General features: G+C 38.4%; 1 protein-coding gene across 7 annotated transcripts in view; it reads right to left on the bottom strand.

Moving 5' to 3' along the window:
- PLD5 (phospholipase D family member 5) overlaps positions 1-21,620 on the bottom strand; it is a 463,257-nt gene that overhangs the window by 6,582 nt on the left and 435,055 nt on the right. For all 7 annotated transcript variants that reach the window (XM_082470425.1, XM_082470424.1, XM_082470427.1 and 4 more), the window contains 2 exons: positions 10,421-10,589; positions 6,986-7,100 (listed from right to left, as the gene is read on the bottom strand). In XM_082470425.1, coding sequence (XP_082326551.1) covers positions 6,986-7,100; positions 10,421-10,589 — 284 coding nt within the window. The remainder of the gene's footprint in view (positions 1-6,985; positions 7,101-10,420; positions 10,590-21,620) is intronic.

Below are 21,620 nucleotides of genomic sequence, written 5' to 3'. Positions count from 1 at the left end.
TCCCCAGAGTGACTGCTGGTATAGGTGGTATATTAGTTTGCTAGGTCTGCCATCACAAAGCACAACAGATTGGGAGCTTAAACAACAGAAATGTGTTGTCTCACAGTTCTGGAGGCTAAAAGTCTAAGATCAAGATGTTGGCAGGTTGGTTCCTTCTGAGGGCTGTGAAAGCAGGATCTGTGCCAGGCCTCTCTCCTTGGCTTATAGATGGCCATCTCCTCCTTGTGTCTCTTCACATCATCTCCCCTCTACACACATCTCTATGTCCAAATTTCCCATTTTTATAAGGACAGCAACCAAATTGGATGAGAAACCACCCTAATGACCTCACCTTAATTTGATTTCCTCTGTAAAGACCCTGTCTCCAAATAAGGTCATATTCTGAGGTACTGGGGTTAGGACTTCAACATACTAATTTTGGGGGGCCCATAATAGGTAGTAAGGCTGGGATCCACCCCAGAAGGGAATAATCATGTCTATGCGACTTGCATGTAGTCCATTTTCAAAGTGGGAGTAGATAAAAGGACTGGACTACCCAAAACTCCCAGATGAATCTCTTGTCTTTGGTATCCAATGGGGAGAGAGTTCCAGTAGGAGAGCAAAGGTACTCTCAGGAGGGTATAGCACCATTTATTTCTTTGCTTTTCTTTGTCTTCATTTATGCATATTTACTGAGTGTACAATGTCTACCAGGTACTATATTAGGGGCCATGATATAAAACTTAAAATCACAGTCTCCGCCTTCCAGGAGTCCAGGAGGAAAACACAAAAAGTATAATACAAGGCATATGAGATAGTACAACAGATGTATGTATACTATGCCATGAGGGCAGGAGAAAGCAATTTCTAACTCTGACTAGATGTGTCAGGAAGAGAGCATTTCACTGAATAATAAGAAAGGCACAGAAACTTATCAATTAGGAAACTAATTCCACAGGGAAGATAACATATTTATGCACAAAAGATCTGATGAGGATCTTAGAGCGTGAAGGGGAAGAGTCAGGAATGAGGTCGGGACATAAGGAATGTAGAGAGCAGAGGAACTATCAGTTAGTAAGTGCCTACTATGAGCAAAGCACTATGCTTTCTATTTGTACACATTACCTCATATGGTTGGTAGGATTTATGCTCACTTGACAGAAGAGGACTCTGAGGCTCAAAGAGGTGAATAAATTTGCCCAGCTTCACATGGTTAATCAACGGTCAACCCAGGTCTGCTAGACTCCATGAACTATCTTCAATACTATAAATGAAGAATCATTCTCACTAATAAAAATTTACCCATGTCAAGACTGACAAAATTAGCGAATAAATTACCACCATCCTCTTTGGTTCAGAGCTGGTTCCACAAGGGAACCGAAGGCTTTTAAGTATAGAGCTTGACTTTCCATTCCCTCAGTGGCTCCTCAGGCACCCTGCAGGAATATTTGCTGAAAGATGCTGAGATCATGGTCCCTGGGCATCCTTGACCCAAGGCCCTGCAGTCACCTGTGGGAGAAGCTGCTGGGAGAAGGGACATCTGTAGAGAAAGCTAATATCTGTTCCTTTATAGCTCTCATTCTTCAGCCCTTCTCTACTCTCTGGAGCCCCCCGCATATATCAACTCCCTTTTCCATATGGCACTGCCTGGAATATTGGAAGGTGGTTCCCTTGTCCCTCATTTTACTCCTTAAGTTTATTCCTCTAAAAGTCAAATATTATCAGCATAGAGAAGGAACTCCTCTCTCTCTCTTTATATCTCACCCCAACCCACACAAACACTACAATGATGCTGTCAATGACTTCATGATAGACATAATTTTGACTGAATTTTATTGCTATAAATTAGCAAACTGCTTGCTAAATGGTTTGTAATACTGTGTTAGAGTCTCTGCACAGAGACTCCTTTTGCTGTTGCTCTCAGACATGTGGCCATGCTCAGAGGCTGCGGCTTTGTGCAAATGCTCAGTGCCAGGTGAACGCCAGCTTGAACCTCTAAACAGAGGATTTGTAGCTACTGCAGGTTGAGAGTTATTCTGGAAACTGCTGGTAGGAGGCACCTTCTATTCATTCCATAAACAGAAGACAGCATACATTTCAAGGACTTCTTGATAAGACACTAAAATCTCATCTTAAGTTTAAGTGCAAGGCATTAGACCAAGGGCAGTAATTTTTTTATGAGATATCATAACATTATCTCATTCAATATTCACTGCAGTCCTATGAGGTGACAATATTAACTTCACTGTATTGATGAGGAAATTAAGGCACAGAAAGGTTAAGTAATTTGTCCAAGGTGGAAGTGAAAAAAATCCCACAGTTGAGGTTCAAAGCCAGATCTGACTCCGCAGCCCACGCTTAAAGGTGTACTCGTTTTGTACTAATTGTGCTCTTCACCCTAGACTTCATCAGCCCCCAGGGCTGGAGCATCAGGCCTCACTGAGATCTCTGCTCCATTCATTTGCAGATCTCACCCTTTGAAGGAAACACAAATCCTTCGGGGGAAGCACGGAGAGAGGGAATGATGATGGGAGAGAAGTGACAAGATTATGAAGTCTCATTCTGTGAAATTCAGCTTTTTTCCTTTGATACAATGGATGGAGCCAAGATCCTCCAACTTTATTGATTCTCAAAAGTTTTAATTAGTCTGTTCTCAGGAATCATAGCCCTAGGCATCTTTCACAGGACTACAGGGCATTCCTACACCAGCGTGATTGTTTTCCTACCTTTATTTCCTGAAGGCTGGGCTAAACCTCAAAATCATGTATATGCTTCAGTCATTTTTCAGTTGGGAAGCAGTTTTACCTAGCTCTTTTTGAGACTGCTATTTCAGCTTCTAGAATGCACATTTAGGCCCCAGATGCCAGGAGAGCTGTAGTGCTACCCGCAGGAACACCCTGTGAGGTGTAGATGAACTCACTGGATATAATATATAAATAACCAAACCACCTTTCAGACAACTTTGCCAAGCTTGACTCAAATGTACTCAAATCAAAATTAGAGAGATGAGGGCTTCCCTGGTGGCGCAGTGGTTGAGAATCCGCCTGCCAATGCAGGGGACACGGGTTCGAGCCCTGGTCTGGGAAGATCCCACATGCAATGGAGCAACTAGGGCCATGAGCCACAACTACTGAGCCTGCACGTCTGGAGCCTGTGCCCCACAACAAGAGAGGCCACAACAGTGAAAAGCCCGCGCACCGCGATGAAGAGTGGCCCCTGCTTGCCACAACTAGAGAAAGCCCTCACATAGAAACGAAGACCCAACACAGCCAAAAAAATTAAATAAATAAATAAATAAGTCAGGAGCTCTTAAAAAAAAAAATTAGAGAGATGATACTGTCTGGGGATTCTTCTGTAAGTCTTGTGAACATTTAATGGAACTCTATTTCCATTCAAGGTCTAGTGTGGATTTTTCTTTATTCAGCATTCTCAGCAGGTATCTGAGTGACTTCTTAAGAGATTTCCAGAATATGCTGATAATTATTTAAATTATCAATGAATTTTCCCTCTTTATGTTCTTTAAGAATTTTTATATTAGACCTATGCTTCACTCTAGGGAACTAATGTTTTGCTAAAATGCTATGTGTAAAATGTACTCATTTAAAAATGTATTATAATAAAGAACCCAGAAATAAACCCACATAAATATAGTCAACTGATCACGACAAAGGAGCAAAGGCGATACAATGGAGCAAAGACAGTCTTTTCAACAAACAATGCTAGAAGAACTAGGCATCTACATGCAAAAAAAAAAAGAAAAGAAAAAGAATCTAGACACAGACCTTACACACTTCACAAAATGTAACTCAAAACGTGATCATACCTAAATGTAAAATGCACAACTACAAAACTCCTAGAAGATAATATAGGAGAAAACCTGGCTGACCTTGGTTTTGGTGATAACTTTTTAGATACAACACCAAAGGCATGATCCATGAAAGAAATAATTGATAAGTTGGACTTCATTAAAATTAAAAATTTCTGCTCTGTGAAAGAGAATGAAAGAGAATGCAAAGATAAACCACAGTCTGGGAGAAAATATTTGCAAAAGACATATCTGATAAAAGACTCTTATCCACAATATACAAAGAACTCTTAAAAATGAACAGTAAAAAAAAAAAAAAAAAAAAAAAAAAAAAAAAAAAATGAACAGTAAGAAAATTAAAAATCTGTTTAAAAAATGGGCCAAAGGCCTTAATAGACACCTCACCTAAGAAGATAGATGGCAAATACACATACGAAAAGATGTTCCACATCATATGTCAAAGGGAAATGAAAACTGAAACGATGAGATGTGTGTCATACACAGCTATTAGAATGGCCAAAATTCAGAACACTGACAACACCAAATGTTGGTGAGGATGTGGAGCAACAGGAACTCTCACTCACTGTTGGTGGGAATGCAAAATGGTATGTCCACTATGGCAGACAATTTTGCAGTCTCTCACAAAACTAAACTTACTCTTACCATATGATTCAGTAATCATGCTCCATGGTATTTACCCAGCGGAGCTGAAAACTTATGTCCACACAAAAATATGCACATGGATGTTTATAGCAGCTTTATTCATAATTGTCAAAACTTGGAGCAACCAAGATGCCCTTCAATAGGTGAATGGATAAAGTGTGAATCGATAAATAATATTCCAGACAATGGAATATTATTAAGCACTAAAAAGAAATGAGCTATCGAGCCATGAAAAGACATAGAAGAACCTTAAATGCATATTACTAAGTGAAAGAAGCCAATCGTAAAAGTCTGCACACTATATAATTCCAACCATATATTTTGAAAAAGACAACACTGCGGAGTTAGTTAAAAAAGAAATCAGTGGTTGCCAGGGTAGGGGGAGGGATAAATAGGTGGAGCACAGAGGATTTTTAGGGCAGTGAAACTACTCTATGTGATACTACAATAGCACATACATTTTACCCAAATACATTTGCCCAAATCCACAGAATGTACAACACAAAGAGAGAACCCTAATGTAAACAATGGACATTGGGTGATAATCATGTGACAATGTAAGTTCATCAATTGTGACAAATGTACCACTCTGGTGAAGGATGTTGGTAATGTGGGAGGCTGTGCACATGTGGGGTTGGGGGGTATATAGGAAATCCCTGTGCCTTCTGCAGTTTTGCTGTGAACCTAAAACTGCTTTTAAAAAAAAAGTCTATTTAAAAAAATGCATTACAGGGAAGGAAGAAGGGAGAGAGTCAGGAATCATTATTTAGTAGGAATCTGGCAGAGAGATCAGTGACAGTGTTGGGAGCTTCTCATATATTATCTCATTTAATCCTCATACCACCACCAAAGGATAGGTGCTGTTATCCCCATTTTAAAGATGAGGAAACAGAGGCTCCTCAGAGGCTCAGAGAGATTGTGTGACTTTACCATCTTCCAGCTTGTAAGTTTCAGTGCTTGAAATCAAAAAAAGGTTTGTCTGACTCCAATACACTTACTTAATTCATTATAAAGAACATTTGGATATAAGCACATGTCACTGCTGAATGTGCACGTAACAACTTACTTTACGTAAACCCTGCAGGTAAAATATTCAGATTTGAGTCCTTAAATCCCACTGTGCCCAAAACTTAATCCATCGCTATGTTTCCCAATATTGAAGCAAAAGTTCCCATTTTTGACTAAACAACTTTGAGTTTGCTTTTGCCACTTGTTTAAAAAGAAGCTCATTTCATTCTATTCTCCATGCATTGATGAACATGAGAAAATCTAAATGATCACCTCTTGGGTCACTGAGAGGGACAACATGAATAAAATAATATTGTCATATTCTAGAACTGGAATGATACACATTTAAAAAAATTTCAATATCCTATTCTATTATTCTTACCCTATTCTATTATTCTACTAATAAGACACACAACTATTCGAAATGGGAAAAGACAGAACATCTCCACACTGAGAGAGGAAGTAGTAAGTGTTTAATTCATTTCATATCTTATGGCCCAATTTCCTTATTTCTAAATTGAAGGTGATTAAAGCTGCCTTCCCTATTGACAATGTTGCTAAGAGAATCAAATAAGATAAGGTGCTTTACAAAGTTAAAATGGCATATTTTTTACTCACTGAATTTGGAAAAAATAATGCAGATTCCATATTCCTTCATCCCAGACACATTTTTCTTTTCTGCTTTGAGATTGCTACTTCATTTGTATGGTGTAATAACCATCCTGCTGTTTTGTGATCTATGCACTTTCATTTTATAGATAATAACTTCCACTCTGCCTGTGACAGTACCAGTAAAGGGGTTACTCTGGACTCATGCACACCATGGGAAAGTAGAATAGATTTAATCCGTTAGTAAAAAATATACCAATACATATTGTTTCTATATCTGGAGCTTTATTGCCTTAATAATAATAGCTAACATGAATCTAGTATTATCTATGTGTTAGGAGCTTTAATTGTGCAAGGTGCTTTGTACATATTATCTCAATTAAACTTCACCCTATGAAGTAGAAACTATTATTAACTCCATTTTACAGATGAGAGAACTGAGGTTTTTAGAGAGCTTAAGTAAATTGTCCAAAGTTAGATATTTTTAAAATGGCAGGGGTAGGATTATTGCACAGGTAGTGTTTGTTTGGGCATCGAATTTCAATGATGTCTGCCTCCCCATTACTCATGACAGGCTGGCTGTGGTACAGTGGGTAGGAAATGAGCGCTGGGTTCATTTCAGTGCCAGGACTGGCCTTTCATGAGCCATCCAACTCCTCACCTACAAAATGAGACAAATGGACCATGGAATTTCTGCAAAACATTTACGAAAAGACATCACATATGGTCTCCTAGCATATGAACCAAGCCACAGATGAGATGCTCAGTTGAAGAGCTCTTTGTCCTCACCCTCCTGTTTCCTGACCTCAAGGTCCCCCACTCACTAGCAAGGGTTTCCTCACCATGGGGTACAGAAGAGTACAGATAGATCACCACTAACCTGCATGATCCCCTAAGGAGCCTTACAGCCCTGACACCTACCAATATAAGCTGCGCCATCCGTCACCATGTACTTGTTGCGATTTAATCTAGGGAAGGTGTGATTCTTTTGTTCTTTTGTAACACAAGCATTCTCTCTTTCCAGATCAAAAAATTTCTGTAAGACAATAAATAAATAAATAAATAAATAAACAAAGCAGGTGAATATAGAGGACATTTTTGGTTTCGTTCAAACACAGAAGGGTTTCTTATTCAAGTATCAACAATAGACCTCATATTGAGTTATTAAAACCACAATCTTGTTACTTCATATAGATGAAGCTATTTTTGTTCTCAAATCCATATAGGCAACAAGAGAGAAAATTATCATGCTCACCTAGGTCTATAATTAACACTTTTAAACTATAAAATGAACATAAAATTCATTCTTTTAACAGGGAAAGGGCCAGAAGTTGTCTAATTCTTATTGTCTTATTCATCAGAGTGCACTGGCATTTTAAGTATGCCTCAGGGTGCTTTCTGTCAAGCATGCCAATGAACTGAATTCTCACATGTGGCATATATTATAAGAAGCAGCAGGCCCATGTCAATGACTAGCTGAATTAATTGGGGATTTGCAAAGGTCAAAAAAAGATTTTGCCAAAAGAACAAATAGTTTCCATCTAAACACCTAGGTCTACAAGTTCTTTTAGTAAGCAACTCAAAAAAATCACAACTTCAAACCATAAATCCTGAATTTCAACTTTAATGTGATCCAAAAGGCAGCATTCCAGTTCACCTGGAATGGGGATGGGGGAGCTAAGAGAGGTGGGTGACATCAGGAGTGGCTTCAGGATTCTGCTGAAATTGGCAAGTGCTCAGATGAGGCTTAAACTGTGACTGAGTTCACAGGAAGACACCATCAAAGGTGAAGACCTCAGGTCTCCTCCACATTGAAAAACGTGGAACATTTTCAAAACTGCATGGAATATTTCCAGAATGCCTTACATCTGTAGAATCATGTGTGATTGAAGGAAAGAAGAGGCAGTGAGAAAAATAGGATGATACCTAGAAATGGAGATATCATTTACAGTTTTAAAACTGTAAGTGTTCAAATTTGGTTTGGGGAAATAATGAGAGTTGGTTTTTCCCTCCCCTCCAGGTTGAGAAAGAAGTGATAAACCAAGTGATCACTAAGGTCTCTTCCAGCCCTGAAAATTGTATTCTGATTTTTTTTTTTTTTTGTAGAACCCTTGAGATCAATGATACACAGGCCAAAATCTACCACCTAAGAACTGTCTATTGTACATCCCAGAGGAATGTTCTCCTATTGCCATATTACCATGATTATAGGCAATGCAGACTGGATCACCTTATTTCCTCAGTTCCTATCTTCTGCAAAATCTGTGTCAAGTTTGATGGGTTCACATATAGCCTTTGTGGACTCTTCAAGTGGACTTAATAACCTGTGAATGCTCTTAAGTCGTGGTTTTATACTTGTGAGGTCACATGAATACTGATAACAGCCAGCAGTCATCTCGCTTGGACATTCTATCACCATACCTGTCTACACACTTGCTATTTCCTTTTGAGGAAGATATTATTGCAGAATCGAGACAAATTTGAAAAAGAATAAATTATACATCCTAATTTAAGTCAGTGATGGCATCACAGCTTGAGGCTTTACTGAGAACCCATTTCCTCTAGAAAGTTGAAGATGACCCTAAAGAGGGAAAAGACCTTTTTCTGGGAGACTAAGACAACAGCAGAAATCATATTGTATTCACTGACATACTATTAGACGCCTAACGTGCTGCAAGTGACAGCAAAGATATTTCAAAAGTGACTTGTTAATTTATTTTAAAAAAACCTCAGTTAACTAGGAAAACTTGGTGAGTGCAGTCTCTTTCCATGAGCCTCCTCATGGATACAAACCCACAAAGCCAGGGGGAAGGTGTTTACTGCTCTAAGGACAGAGATTACCAGGCTATCTGCTTTATCAGTGCTCCCAGGCTCCTGAAGACATGTTATATGCAAGATTCCAACTCCCACTCTTCTTGGAAAATCTTTTCATCCATCTGTGGTCTAGATGTCGGGGCCATAGACTTCCTTCTCCTTAAGGCTTATCTTGATGCTTAGAAACGCATGGCCTGGCTTAAATGAAGATTGGAGTCTCTGTTTTATTAAATGTCCAACAGTGAACTATTAATGTTTGGTTTATTCGAGTAATGTGACCATGAGTGTTTGAAAAAATGAAGCTGCATAAATACTGTAGAGGTTAGAATGATGGATTCTACTTTCCTTGTAATTTCTTGTAAGTCTTAAATGAGAGCCCTTAATATTTCATGACACAGATTTCAACTGACAGTGCCTTAGTAGCAGGTGTGCTGTGGGGTCAGGAAACAGTGGGTGGGTGGAGACCACTGAATTGTTCTGAGGGGAAGTTGAGAGAAGAGATAGGAGCAATTGCATCATGTGCCATAGGCCCCAGGTATTCTCCTCTCTGCCTCTGCTTGTATTAAACACATCTTTTTATTTTCTATATTCTGATGCTTTGACATCTGGGGCTTTGCTGAGCACGGAGGGACTGTCCTCCAGAGAATGAAGGCTACAGGGACATTCATCACCTCTAGGCCTAACTCATAAATGCCTCTTGTGCACTCCTGCACTCTCTCTTCTTCTGATTGGCCTTGGGATATTGAGGCTCAAGGCCATCTTGGAAGCCATGTGTCAAAGTTGACAGTGGAGCCCCTGTCATCCTGGGTCCCTGAATGCTTCATGGAGCACAACTTTATCACCTAGAAGAGGGCCTGGCACGGAGCAGAGTCAGGTCTCAGTGTACATTTGTTGAATGACTGCAGCGGAGGTTGGGGGAAGCTGAGACCTAAAGGATTAGTGGGCGTTAGTCAGGTAACGCACGGAGGAGACTATTGTAGGAGAGGAAAGCGCGTGTACAAGGCCTCTGAGGGGAGGAAGAGGATGCTCCATGTGAGGACCAGAGGAGATTCAAAGGCGAGCTAGAGAGTTAGCACGTTTAGGGTAGTACGAATCCTCAACCTTGCCTCCCTCAACGTACGCAGACACGGATTAGGGTGCAGCCCAAGGGACCTGGAACAAGTACAGAAACCCAGGCTGGGGGTGCTTTAGGGCTGGGGGAGTCTGTGCTGGTGCATGTTCCAATGCTCTGTTGGTCACAGTCTCACAAATAAGAAAAGTAGGTGAAGGAGGAAGTTTGAACAAAATGGAGAGGATGCAACTGAAAGTGTATATAAAGAGGGTTAGGCTGGCACCAGGAAACTTGGATTCTAGTCTCCTGTTTTTGGGGATACGGTTGTTTTGAAAAATTAGTTAACCTACCTTTTGAGGTATTTTTCACTATCAAAGATTGTTGTCCTGGTTCTGACTGGAAGTTCATGTGTATGTGTGCGCTTACAGTTTTCACAGATGTATGAAGGAAATAAACTTTTAATTCAATAACTCAGTCAATATAATACTTACAACTTTCAAACTGCAGTTGGCTATTTCAGTGCAAATAGCTTTAAGAGATGAAATAAAGTTAAATGTGAGGGGGTCAGTTTCCTTCCAGAAGCTGATAAGGAGTCGAACTTTAATGCTTCGCAAAACTAACGCTTCTCTAATTTTCCCATCCAAGTCTGGCCAGTAAGTCCTGTAGAAATAATATCCATACAGATAAAATAAAGAAAATTAGTTAGTTTGGGGAAATAAATTTTCTAGACTATAGAGAACATTGATATTAACTTGATCATTACTTTTTTTCTGTAATATAAATAACCTGGTAGGATATGTTGAAAAAATGCCAGCCTCCTGAGTTAGGACATTGAGAAATGGTGCTTTATTGGTCCTGTCCAGCCTAAAGTGAGGTCTCTTACCACCAGGTTCTCAGGCTGTGTGGGCAGAGGGCACAGACAGACTGACCACCACCACATGTCACCCTCACTACACCTCCAACTCTACCTGGGTCTCAGTTCATATGTGCAAGGAGAATCAACTTTCCAACAGAATTCCAGTTAGGATCCTTGAGCACCCCTTTGCCTCCAAATGCTTCTCAAACCTCTCTTCTTTGGTAAGTGTCACCCCCAATGAGATTTTGCTCTCGTTATCCTAGCTTTCCCACACTCTTATTTCCAAACTGTCTTCGTCTCTCCTTACCAAGACCCCCACTACTCTGGGGCCCTAGAATCCTCCATAAGGCAGTTTCCCCTATAGGCTTAGCCTTTTCCCTGAATTCTTAACCTTTTACTTTGACTAAATCTGGACTCTTCCCTAAGGCCACAGCTTCTCTTAAAATTCTGCTGTGTATTTTCCACCAGATTGTGCTGTCCACTTGATTTAGGATGTGGGGCCAGCCACTGCCCCCCACCCCCTAAAACACAATGTTTCTTTCAGAACTGTAACTTAGTTCTCATGTTAAAAAACAAAAACAAAAACAATAAACTTTCCCACGTTAAAGACAAGTCTCAAATTGCTCTATCTCTGTGTAACCCTGTAATTTGTAGACCTTTCATTTATTCATACAAATCTTCCCCTAATTCTGGACCAATTCATTATTTGGACTAATGATATACTATTCAAAATATATGTTTCATAATAATTGCACCTCCAAAGGTCTCCTCTTCATATCTGACCCCAGCTTCCTGTCCTTCAGTTTCCTCTACTCTCTTATTTGTACCTGCTCTTTCACCTGTGTGGGCCCCAGATCCAAGGTCCCTCTACTTTTTCCTGGTCCATTAGCTCCTCCTGATCTCCTTTCCCTGACAAGCCTACTATCAGTTCCGATCACCTGAAGGACAGTTGCCCCTCTCCCTTCCTTTAGCTCTTTGCAAAATCTAAATCCTAGATCAGTGCTGTAATACCTTTGGTGTATTTCTATAGCTATAAAGCAGAGGACAACTGGGAAAAGCCATCTCAAGCTTGTTCAGACTGGAGAAAACACAAATGCATTCAGGGCTCTCAATACCATCTGCCAATCCCTATCTTTGTGTTGAGTCAGTTCTACCTCTTGTACCTTTTGTAATTATTCTAAATGTTGCCCCACTCTAGAGAAATTTGTTTTTTCCTTCATTCACAAAATTGGGGGTCTTGGTCATGGTCCTCCTCAACGTTCTACCCTGATAGCCACACACATCCTTATCCCCTTCCCTCTAATTCAGAGGATAAGGCATCCCCCCCTTCTCCCCAAGCTATTCCCTTGACCCCTTGCAACTGCATTTGATTAGTCATTCCTTCCCGAAAATATCTTCAACTTCTCCCTCTCTGGCTTCTTCATTTGAGAAAAAAACATAAATCTATCCCATTCAGAGACCTCTCCTTTGACTCTGCATTGCTCTGTGGCTGGTGTACAATCTCTTTCCTCTTTGAACAAAACTTCTTGATAGTAGAATCTAGAACCTCTGCCTCTACCTCATCACCTCCTATTCACTTATCAGCCTACTGACCCCGGCCTCCAGCCCATGATTCTTCTGCAAATTTTCTCAAAGTCAGCAGTGATTATCTTAACTGCCAAATCTAATGAACATCATTCAATTCTTACATTACTGTTAAACCAGGCTACATGTGGCTATGTTGATGTTTCCTTTTGTTGACCTGAAACAAACAGACTGCCAGATACTTTTCCAGCAAAGATGGGTTTATTTGGAATCAGCATAGAATTACAATTCTGGATCTGCAATTATGGGCAAGACACATGCATGACAAGGGAGGGAGAACACTTTTACAGAGGGGAAAAGGAAGTTGGGAGGGCTATGGTGAACAAAGTGTCATGGCCTTTCATTGGCTGAGTCCTTGCCAGGAAAGAAGAGGAATCTGTCTTTTTCCTGTTAGGCTCTGCTATCCTATCAGGGTGTGAGAACTTCTCCTTCTGGTCTCCCAACTCTATTTAATTGAGGTTTCTGTTTATTAATTTTTTACACTTTCTTTTTAAAATTGATTCCATTGGCTTCTTTTTCTTTTGTTAGCAATCATTTTTATTTTTTATTTCTTTGAATTTTATTTTATTTTTTTATACAGCAGGTTCTTATTAGTTATCTATTTTATACATATTAGTGTATACATGTCAATCCCAATCTCCCAATTCATCCCTCCCCACCCCCCGCCCACACTTTCCCCCCTGGTGTCCATACGTTTGTTCTCTACATCTGTGTCTCTATTTCTGCCCTGCAAACTGGTTCATCTGTACCATTTTTCTAAATTCCACATATATGCGTTAATATACAATATTTGTTTTTCTCTTTCTGACTTACTTCACTCTGTATGACAGTCTCTAGGTCCATCCATGTCTCTACAAATGACCCAATTTCGTTTCTTTTTATGGCTGAGTAATAATCCATTGTATATATGTACCACATCTTCTTTATCCATTCGTTTGTCAATGGGCATTTAGGTTGCTTCCATGACTTGGCCATTGTAAATAGTGCTGCAATGAACATTGGGGTGCATGTGTCTTTTTGAATTATGGTTTTCTCTGGGTATATACCCAGTAGTGGGATTGCTGGGTCATATGGTAATTCTATTTTTAGTTTATTAAGGAACCTCCATACTGTTCTCCATAGTGGCTGTATCAATTTACATTCCCACCAACAGTGCAAGAGGGTTCCCTTTTCTCCACACCTCCTCCAGCATTTATTGTTTGTAGTTTTTTTTTTTTCTTTATGAAAAGGTTTTTTTTAAATTTAATTTAGTTTTATTTATTTATTTATGGCTGTGTTGGGTCTTTGTTTCTGTGCAAGGGCTTTCTCTAATTGCGGCAAGTGGGGGCCACTCTTCATCGCGGTGCGCGGGCCTCTCACTATCGTGGCCTCTCTTGTTGCGGAGCACAAGCTCCAGACGCGCAGGCTCAGTAATTGTGGCTCACAGGCCTAGTTGCTCCGCGGCATGTGGGATCTTCCCAGACCAGGGCTCGAACCCGTGTCCCCTGCATTGGCAGGCAGATTCTCAACCACTGCGCCACCAGGGAAGCCCGGTTTTTTTTTTAAATAGTATATGATCCTCAATATCAATATTATACCATCTTGAGCTGGCAAAGACATTGTTTATCTGGTATCAAGTGAAGAAAATAAAATATCAAGATATCATTCTTTATTGTTGAACAAGTCCAATCATTATATGTAGTTTGTTCTTCCTCTCTAAGTGAATTAGTACACATTTTGCTTTCTTTTTTTTTTCACACACACACACTGTATTTTATTTTTACAAGAGATAAATAAACTGACACCAAGCATTGTAAATGGATGACCACAACAAAAGCAACAATGATTGCAATTACCAAACACGAAACACACTCATACTATGTCATAATATTGACATTCAGTCCAGTAATCCTCCACTGTAACAGCTGCTTTACTTTGCAGTGAAAATTGATTTGTATATTTTTTGCCTCTGAGTCCTTGTGGGCTTTTTTTTTTAATTCAAACAGAAAGTCACAAAAATTATAACCATCCTCATCAGTTCACTCAGTCCCATGTAATTAATTTTTTTTCATCTTGATCTTTTGTTAGCACTTTTATGAATTCATCAGTTTTCCATTAGAGTTCTGAAAATGCTTATTCATTCAGTTCAGCAGTATAGTCAGTTACCAGAAACCTGTACTTGTCAGAGTCTTTTCCATGAATTCCTTGAAGATGAAACCCTTTTACAGGAACATTTTTGCAAAAGCATCAGAGTACACCCAGAACTGCCTGTAAATGACAAAAGACTTAAAAATGACCACGGTTAAAGATTTGATGAAAGTTCATAATAATGCAATTGACAAGGAAATTTAGTTATTTCTGAGATATACATTTCAAAGTAATAACTGGAATTATGACTTATACATTATACCAGAACATATAAGATTTTTAGAAATTTCATGTAATGTCTGAAACATTTATATTAACAATTTCTGTACAAATTAACCCAAAGAAAGTTTGGTATTAGTTGTTTTGTTTGTTTGTTTATACTGCAGGTTCTTATTAGTCATCAATTTTATACACATCAGTGTATACACGTCAATCCCAATCGCCCAATTCAGCACACCACCATCCCCACCCCACCGCGGTTTTCCCCCTTTGGTGTCCATACGTTTGTTCTCTACATCTGTGCCTCAACTTCCGCCCTGCAAACTGGTTCATCTGTACCATTTTTCTAGGTTCCACATACATGCATTAATATACGATATTTGTTTTTCTCTTTCTGACTTACTTCACTCTGTATGACATCCATCCACGTCTCAACAAATGACTCAATTTCCTTCCTTTATATGGCTGAGTAATATCCCATTGTATATATGTACCACATCTTCTTTATCCATTCGTTTGTCAATGGGCATTTAGGTTGTTTCCATGACCTGGCTGTTGTAAATAGTGCTGCAATGAACATTGGGGTGCATGTGTCTTTTTGAATTATGGTTTTCTCTGGGTATAGGCCCAGTAGTGGGATTGCTGGATCATATGGTAATTCTATTTTTAGTTTTTTAAGGAACCTCCATACTGTTCTCCATAGTGGCTGTATCAATTTACATTCCTACCAACAGTGCAAGAGGGTCCCCTTTTCCCCACACCCTCGCCAGCATTTGTCGTTTGTAGATTTTCTGATGATGCCCATTCTAGCTGGTGTGAGGTGATACCTCATTGTAGTTTTGATTTGCATTTCTCTAATAATTAGTGATGTTGAGCAGCTTTTCATGTGCTTCTTGGCCATCTGTTTGTCTTCTTTGGAGAAATGTCTATTTATGTCTTCTGCCCATTTTTGGATTGGGTTGTTTGTTTTTTTAATATTGAGCTGCATGACCTGTTTATATATTTTGGAGATTAATCCTTTGTCCATTGATGTGCTTGCAAATATTTTCTCCCATTTTGAGGGTTGTCTTTTCGTCTTGTTTATAGTTTCCTTTGCTGTGCAAAAGCATTTAAGTTTCATTAGGTCCCACTTGTTTATTTTTGTTTTTCTTTCCACTACTCTGGGAGGTGGGTCAAAAAAGATCTTGCTGTGATTTATGTCAAAGAGTGTTCTTTCTATGTTTTTCTCTAGATTCCATTGGCTTCTATGGCTCTATGGTTAGCTGGTCTGTCCCTTATCTCTTGGACTGTAGCAAATCATCCTTTGATTAAAACACAGTGGGGGCTCCTCAAGGTCACAAGACTCCCCAGTAGTCAGGCCCTCTTGCTCCTCGTCCTTGCCCTGTCTCTAATTTGGTCTCTCACCACCTTATCTTGGGCTCTATGTTCCTGCACTGACCTTGTTATAGATCCTGGCATGGACCAGGCTATTTTTCTCCATTTGAAACTTTGCTCAAGCTCTCCTTTCTACCTGGATAACTCCCTTTCTCACCCTTTTTTCTAACTCATGCATATGTTTAAAGGTAATTTGGGTAGCATTTCCTCTAATAAGCTTCTTCAAACCCTGAAACTGCCATAGAAGCCCTTTCACCAAGTATCTATAATATTCTGTACACATACCTATTGTTCTATCCACCCCACTGTGCTATGAAAATCTATTCTGTGTCCTTCTGCCCCTAATGGATAAAGTTCCTGGGACTATACACTATGCACACTTTAATCACTCTTGCACAGTGCCCAATAAATATTTGTTGAATGAATACATAAATGAAATATATTAATACCCCACAGACTAACAGGCCTACATTTTAAAAATCAAATCAATTTGATGTATAATGCTGTGTAAGTTTGAAGTATACAGCATGTTATATTGATAAATTTATATATTGTAATATGATTGCCAATGTAGTGATATTTATCACATTACATCATTATAGTACAATATTATTGTCTGTATTCATTATACTGTACATTAGGTCTCTATGGTTCATTTACTGCTCGTTACAAGTTTGTACCCTTAAACACCATCACTCTCATCCACCCTTCCACCCACCCCACTGTTCCCAGGGCACCATCATTTTACCATTTTACCATTATTTTATAGGTTTAACTTTTTTAGACTCCACTTGTAAGTGATATCATTTAGTACTTGTCTTTCTCTGTCTGACTTATTTTGCTTATCATAATGTCCTCAAAGTCCATCCATGTTATTGCAAATGGCAGGGTATTCTCCTTTCTCATCACTGGATAATATTCCATTGTGTAAATGCACTACATCTTTTTAATCCATTCATTGATAGACATTTGGGTTGTTTCCATATCTTGGCTACTGTGAATAATGCTGTGATAAGTATGGGAGTGTATACATCTCATCAAGATCCCATTTTCATTTCCTTTGAGTACATACCCAGAAGTGGAATTGTTGGATCATATGCTAGATCTATTTTTAAATTTTTTGAGGAACTTCCATATTCTTTTCCATACAGGTTGGACCAATTTACTTTCCCACCAATAGTGTATAAAGGTTCCCTTTTCACCACATCCTTCCTAGCAACTGTTATCTCTTGTCTTCGTCAAGAAGAGTCATTACAACAGTGGGAGGTGATATCTCATTGTGGTTTTGATTTGCATTTCGCTGATAATTAGTGATGATGAGCATTTTTTCATGTATCTGTTGGCCATTTTGATATACTCTTTGGAGAAATGTCTATTTAGTTCTTTTGCCCATTTTTAAAAATCAATTTTTTTTTGTTATTGTTGTTATTGAGTTGACTGAGTTCTTTATATACTTTGGATATTAACCCCTTATCTGATATGAGGTTTAAAAAATTTTTCTCCCATTCTGTGGGTTGTCTTTTCATTTTGTTAATTGTTTCTTTTGCTGGAAAAAAGCTTTTGAGTTTGATGTAGTCCTTTTTGTTGATTTCTTCTTTTACTGTTTGTAATTTTGGCATCATGCCAAAAAATTTTTGCCAGGACCAATATCAATGAGCTTCCTCCCCACGTTTTCTTCTGGGAGTTTTACAGTATCACGTCTTATGTTTAAGTCTTTGACCATTTCAAGTTAATTTTTGTGGATGGTGTGAGACAGGGCCCAATATCATCTTTTGGCATGTGTTTCTCCAGTTTTCCCAGCACTATTTGTTGAAGAAACTATCCTTTCCCTGTTGGGTATTCTTGGATCCCTTGGTGAGTATTAGTTGACTGTATATGCTGGGGTTTAATTCTGGCTCTCTATTCTGTTCCATTTGTTGACATGTCCATTTTTTTTTTTAATTAATTAATTAATTAATTTATTTATGGCTGTGTTGGGTCTTCGTTTCTGTGCGATGGCTTCCTCTAGTTGCAGCGAGCGGGGGCCACTCTTCATCGTGGTGCGCGGGCCTCTCACTATCGTGGCCTCTCTTGTTGCGGAGCACAGGCTCCAGATGCGCAGGCTCAGTAATTGTGGCTCACGGGCCTAGTTGCTCCACGGCATGTGGGATCTTCCCAGACCAGGGCTCGAACCCGTGTCCCCTGCATTGGCAGGCAGATTCTCAACCACTGCGCCACCAGGGAAGCCTGACATGTCCATTTTTGTGCCAGTACCATACTGTTTTTATTACTACGGCTTTGTGGTATAGTTTGAAATCTGGAAGTGTGATATTTCCAGCTTTGTTCTTTTTTTCTCAGGATTGCTTTGACTATTCAGGGTCTTTCTTGGTTCCACACAAATTTTCAGATAGTTTCTTCTATTTCAGTGAAGAATGCATTTGTTATTTTGATAGGGATTGCACTGAATCGGTAGATTGCTTTGGATAGTATGGCCATTTTAACAATATTAATTCTTCCAATCTATGAATGTGGATGTCTTTTCATTTGTTTGTGTCTTCTTTGATATCTTTCAGCAAAGTTTTGTAGTTTTCATTGTACATATCTTTCACCTACTTGGTTAAATTTATTCCTAAATAGTTTGTGGTTTTTTTGATGATTTTGTGAATGGGATGAGTTTCTTTATTTCTTTTTAAGATACTTCATCATTAGTGTAAAGAAATGCAATTGATTTCTGTATGATAATTTCATATCCTGCCACTTTACTGAAATTATTAATTCAAATATTTTTTGACTGATTCTTTGGGATTTTCTCTATTTAAGAACATATTATCAATAATGGAAACTTTAATTCTTCCTTTCTGATCTGAATGCCTTTCATTTCTTTGTCTTGCCTAATTTGCTCTAGCTAGGACTTCCATTACTATATTGGATAGGAATGGTAAGAGTAGGCATCATTCTTTGTTCCTGATCTTACACTTTCAATTTCTCTCCATTAAATATAATGTTAGCTGTGGGTCTACTGTATATGACCTTTATTTTGTTGAGGTATGTTCCTTCCACATCCAGTCTGTTAAGAGTTTTTATCATGAAAGGATGTTGTATTTTGTCAAATGCTTTTTCTGCATTTATTGAGATGATCATGTAATTTTTATCTTTTATTTTATTGATAGGATCTGTGTAATAACATTTATTGGTTTGTGTATTTTGAACTATCCTTGCATCCCAGAATAAATCTCTCTTGGTAATGGTGTATTATCTTTTTAATGTGTTCTTGAATTTGGATTGCTAATCTTTTGTTGAAAATTTTTGCATCTATATTCATCAGGGAACGTATAGTTTTCTTTTTCTGTGGCACCCTTATCTGGCTTTGGAGTCAAAGTAATGATGGGCTTGTAGAATGAGTTTGGAACTGTTCTCTCCTCTTGGATATTTTGGAAGAGTTTGAGGAGAATTGGTGTTGTTTTCTGAACATTTGGAAGAATTCTCCAGTGAGATGTCTGGCTCTGGAGTTTTTGATTACTGATTCAATCTCTATACTCAATATTGGTCTGTTCAGATTTTCTATTTCTTCCTGATTCAGAGATGATAGGTTATGTGTTTCTAGAAATGTATCCATTTCTTCTAGGTTATGTAGTTTGTTGGCATATAATTGTTGATAGTAGCCTCATAGATTCTATGTATTTCTGTAATTTCAGTTGTAACGTCTTATCTTTCATTTCAAATTTTACTTATTTGAGTCTTCTCTCTTTTTTTCTTAGTCTAGCTAAAGTTTGGTCAGTTTTGTTTATCTTTTTGAATAACCAGCTCTAAGTTACATTGATCCCTTGTATTATTTTTCTAGTCTCTATTTCATTTATTTCTGTTCTGATCTTTATCATTTCCTTCCTTCTGATAACCTGAGGCTTAATTTGTTCTTCTTTTTCTAGTTCCTTGAGGTGTAAAGTTAGCTTGTTATTTGAGATCTTTCTAATTTTGTAATATATATGTTATATTAAGCATGTACGTTCCTCTCAGAACTGCTTTTGTTGTATCCCACAGTATTTGATATGTTGCCTTGTCTTTCCTTTTTTTAATTGAGGTATAGTTGATTAATAATATTATTGAAGTTTCAGTGATTCAATATTTTTATACATTATACTACATTTATAGTTATTATAAAATATTCCATGTGGTGTATAATATATCCTTATAGCTTATTTTATACAGAGCAGTTTGCACCTCTTAATTCCCTATCCCTATCTTGCCCCTCCTCCATTTTCCATTCCCCACTGGTAACCACTAGTTTGTTCTCTATATCTGTGAGTCTGTTTCTGTTTTGTTATAGCCACCTATTAAGTGATATCATACAGTATTTGTCTTTCTTTGTCTGACTAATTTCACTAAGCATAATACCCTTCAGGTCCATCCATGTTGCTGCAGATAGCAAAATTTCATTCACTTTTATGACTGAGTAGTATTCCATTACATATATATACCACATCTTCTTTATCCATTCGTCTGTTGATGGACACTTAGGCTGCTTCCACATCTTGGCTATTGTAAATAGTGCTGTTATGAATATTGAGGTGCACGTATCTTTCTGAATTAGTGTTTTCATTTTCTTCAGATATATACCTAGTAGTAGAATTGCTGGATCATATGGTAGTTCTATTTCTAGTTTTTTGAGGAAACTCCACACTGTTTTCCACAGTGGCTGCACCGATTTACATCCCAACCAACAGTGTACAAGGGTTCCCTTTTTTTCCACATCCTCACCAACATTTGTTATTTGTGGCTTTTTTGATGACAGCCATTCTGACAGGTGTGAGGTGATATCTCATTATGGTTTTGATTTGCATTTCTCTGATAATTTGTGATGTTGAGCATCTTTTCCTGGCCTGTTGGCCATCTGTATGTCTTCTTTGGAAAAACATCTATTCAGGTCTTCTGTCCATTTTTAGATCAGGATGTTTGGGGTTTTTTTGATGTTGAGTTGTGTGAACTGTTTATATATTTGGGATATTAACCCCTTATTGGCCATATCATTTGCAAATATAATAATTTTCATGTTTCTAGTTGTGGCCTTTTTTTTCCTCTTAGAGAAGTCCCTTTAACATTACTTTTAAAACTGCTGCTCTTTTAGCTTCTGCTTGTCTGTAAAACTTTTGATCTCTCCATCAAATCTGAATGAGAGCCTTGCCAGGTAGAGTATTCTTGGTTGTAGGTTTTCCCCTTTCATCATTTTATATCATATCATTCCTTTCTGACCTGCAGAGTTTTTGCTGAGAAGTCAGCTGTTAGCCTTATGGGAGTTCCCTTGTATGTAATGTGCTGCTTTTCCCTTGCTGCTTTTAATATTCTCTCTTATCTTTAATTTTTGCCATTTTAATAACCATGTGTCTTGTTGTGTTCTTCTTTGAGTTGATCCTGTTTGGGACTCTCTGTGATTCCTGGACTTCTATGTCTGTTTCCTTTCCCAGGTTAGGGAAGTTTTCAGCTATTATGTCTTCAAATATGTTCTCTGTCCTTTTCTCTCTCTTCTCATCCTGGGATCCCTATAATGCAAATATTAA

The sequence above is a fragment of the Balaenoptera physalus genome (genome assembly GCF_965194825.1).
Source record: "Balaenoptera physalus genome assembly, chromosome: 1".
NCBI classification, from domain to species: domain Eukaryota; kingdom Metazoa; phylum Chordata; class Mammalia; order Artiodactyla; family Balaenopteridae; genus Balaenoptera; species Balaenoptera physalus.
The sequence above is the reverse complement of the archived record's forward strand: the minus strand, read 5'-3'. Positions and strand labels throughout refer to the sequence as shown.